The 2,761-nt window shown below is 39.6% G+C and overlaps 1 protein-coding gene across 2 annotated transcripts; it reads left to right on the forward strand.

Moving 5' to 3' along the window:
- Nucleotides 1-318: 318 nt before the first annotated feature.
- Nucleotides 319-2,310, forward strand: LOC114646683 (uncharacterized). Of its 2 annotated transcripts, XM_051931623.1 has the most exons (3): nt 319-437; nt 1,053-1,198; nt 1,559-2,310. In XM_051931623.1, the coding sequence occupies exons 2-3, from the start codon at nt 1,096-1,098 to the stop codon at nt 2,287-2,289; spliced, it is 834 nt and encodes a 277-aa protein (XP_051787583.1). In that variant the 5' UTR covers nt 319-437; nt 1,053-1,095; the 3' UTR covers nt 2,290-2,310. The 2 variants fall into 2 exon arrangements, with proteins under 2 accessions (XP_051787583.1, XP_051787584.1); XM_051931624.1 differs by lacking the exon at nt 319-437 and having other exon boundaries at nt 928-1,198.
- The last annotated feature ends 451 nt before the right edge of the window (nt 2,311-2,761 follow it).

Genomic DNA, 2,761 nt, shown 5'->3' on the forward strand with positions numbered 1-2,761 from the left:
TGTCTGTTACAATGGATGGACATGCCTCCCGTCAGCACGTGTAACCAGCTTGGATGCCAGCTAAAGGTCAACCCTGGTGAACCATTAAAAACTTTTTTTGCACATCCAGTGACTGGTGCGAAGGTGTTTGTGATAATGGATCCTTGGCATGTTTTGAAGTTGGCTGGAAATATGTTTCAGGCCTACAGCCCAATAAGCAGCACCACTGGCAGATCAGCTGGACATACGTAGTTCATCTGGATGATGTCCAAGCAAAAGAAGGACTGCATACTGCCAACAAAATCACAGACAAGCATGTGAATTTTGATTCACAGAAAAGGAAGGTGTCCGTGGCTGCACAAACACTGAGTCGCTCTGTGACAGTAGCTCTGCGCACATTGAGGGACCTCGGCTATTCACAGTTTCAACACTGTGAAGCAACAGCTGAATTCATTGAGGTAATGTTACATGCAAAGTTTAATAACCAAGCAAATAGTGAAAAACATTGATGCTATATTTTAGTGTTTAGCTAATGGTAAATGGAAACATGTTATTTATGCTGATGATTCAGATTCCTTCTGTTATAATGCATATATTTGCTTTTAGATTATTGACAGACTCTTTGACATCATGTACAGTCGCAATCCCCATGCCAAAGGTTTCAAAACTCCACTGAGTTCTTTGAATTGGGCAGAGAGAGTAGAGTTTTTGTTGAGAGGCAGGAACTACTTGATAAGTTTGGTAATGAAAGATGGCACACCCCTTCACCGATCAAAGAGGTTTTAGGAAATAGTGAAGCCTGCATGCTGCATCATAAGTTCTTATGATGCTCAGTTCTCTGCTTCTAATGTTGTTGCAGTCTGCTGTTTTTTTGTTTTTGTTTTTTCCAGTTCTTTGAGGTGTCATAATGGCAGTATGGCATCATGACACCTACAGTATGCCATATGTATGGCAGTGCTCATATTTTCAACCTTGGCCAGTTCTGTTTTATTTTTTCTAGTTGTCTTATATTGCGCGCTCTTGAAGTATCTTCATTTACAGTGATAATATTGACAAAACATTTTGTTTTGAAGGTACCTATCTGTTGTGGGGTTCATCATCAACATTGACAGCCTGATGATAATGATTCCAGAACTGCTTCAGTGTCAGCGATACATCTGCTCCTATTGTTTCAGTCAAGACCACTTAGAGCTCCTATTTAATTCAATCAGGGCATCGGGTAGGTATTTTAGAATTTAGTTTTATTTATTTAGCCACTTACCATTTTGTGTGTATGTACAGTATATCTGTCTGTTTCCATAAAGGTTTGCTTATGACTATTTGTTTAACATGGTGCCTTGTTGTGACCAGTCACAGCTACCCTGTGTTACCATGGTAATTGCATTGTCTTTATAATATCCTCAGACTGACAGCTGTGATTGATCGACTTTGTGGGGACAGACAGACAAGCATGTAAATCTACCACTTTGTACAATTTATGAAGCCAAACTCTTACTAGCAGTGCAGTTTTTTTTTCTTTCTCAAGAAATTCAACTGAAAAAGAGTAAAGATCTGTAAAAGTGTTGCCTGTGTGTTTTAGGGGGCTGGAATAACAGTCCTTCAGTTGGTCAGTTCCAGGTCATTTTCCGTCGTCTCATGGTTTGGTGTGGTGCCTCTCCAAGCAAATCTGGAAACATGGAAGCACAGGATGAGACTGTCTCCCTGTCTGCTGTTGAGATGTCCTCTACACCAGTAGCAGCAGAAGAAGAGCTTCAATCCCCTTTTGCAAATATCCCTGCAATTGTGTGTGACCATAGCTACTTACCAACTCACTTTGGTGGCCTTGTGGAAAATGCCCTTGTTTACATCTCAGGGTTTGTCGTTCGACAGATTTTGAGAAAGCTGTCCTGTGATGTGTGCCGTGCTAGTTTGGTAACAGATGCTGTACCGGCATCATATGATCAAAGCTACCATTTACTCACATTAAAAAACAAAGGAGGTTTGATGATTCCTTCTGAGGGTACAGTCAAGGTGGTCAAAGTAGCTGAGTGTGTTATCCAACAGTCGACATTTGGGCAAACTGTCAGTGTATCTTTGATCAATCAGTTTGTTCAGGCTGAGATTGGTTCAGATGATGTGTTTTTTCTCAAGGAGCACATTGAGGAACCACAGTTTGCAGTTGACAACCATCATTTCATGCTCATGTCTTTAGTTGTGTCTGTCTTCCACAAACTAAGGCTGCACCATATTGCCAGACTGAATACTCTCAAATTACAGAGTGGCAACACACGGAAAAAGCTATGTAAGACAGTTCTGTTTGAAGGATTTTAGATCCTATCCTGTATATATTTAAGTAACCACATCGTGTGTGTGCACGTGTGTGTGAGAGAGACATTGAGAGAGGAATGAGTGAAATGTTTTCAGAAATTATTAAGCCAATTTGTATACAATAAAATTTATTTTATTTTTGTCATTGAGTGTATCATTTCACTGTTAAAAGAAAGTCCAGACTGCTAGGTACAGTCTTACTATTTTGACTTTCAGACATTGGACAAGTTTTTGTCTCAATAATTGCCATTATTAGTGTATAAATGGATATAAATAATTGCATTTAAACGATTTCCCAAAATCTGTTGTATGCAAACAATACTGTTTTAAATGTTATTGTTTTTTCATCAGAAAACCCAGTTTCCACATCTACGTTATTAGTTTAAATGGCACTTTTGCCACTCGCAATATGGCTGACGCGCTGACGTATCGTGTCGACTAGGAAACACAGTGAATGCGGCGTCTATCAATATAT

Source organism: Erpetoichthys calabaricus, chromosome 1 (genome assembly GCF_900747795.2).
Source record: "Erpetoichthys calabaricus chromosome 1, fErpCal1.3, whole genome shotgun sequence".
In the NCBI taxonomy this organism is placed as follows: domain Eukaryota; kingdom Metazoa; phylum Chordata; class Cladistia; order Polypteriformes; family Polypteridae; genus Erpetoichthys; species Erpetoichthys calabaricus.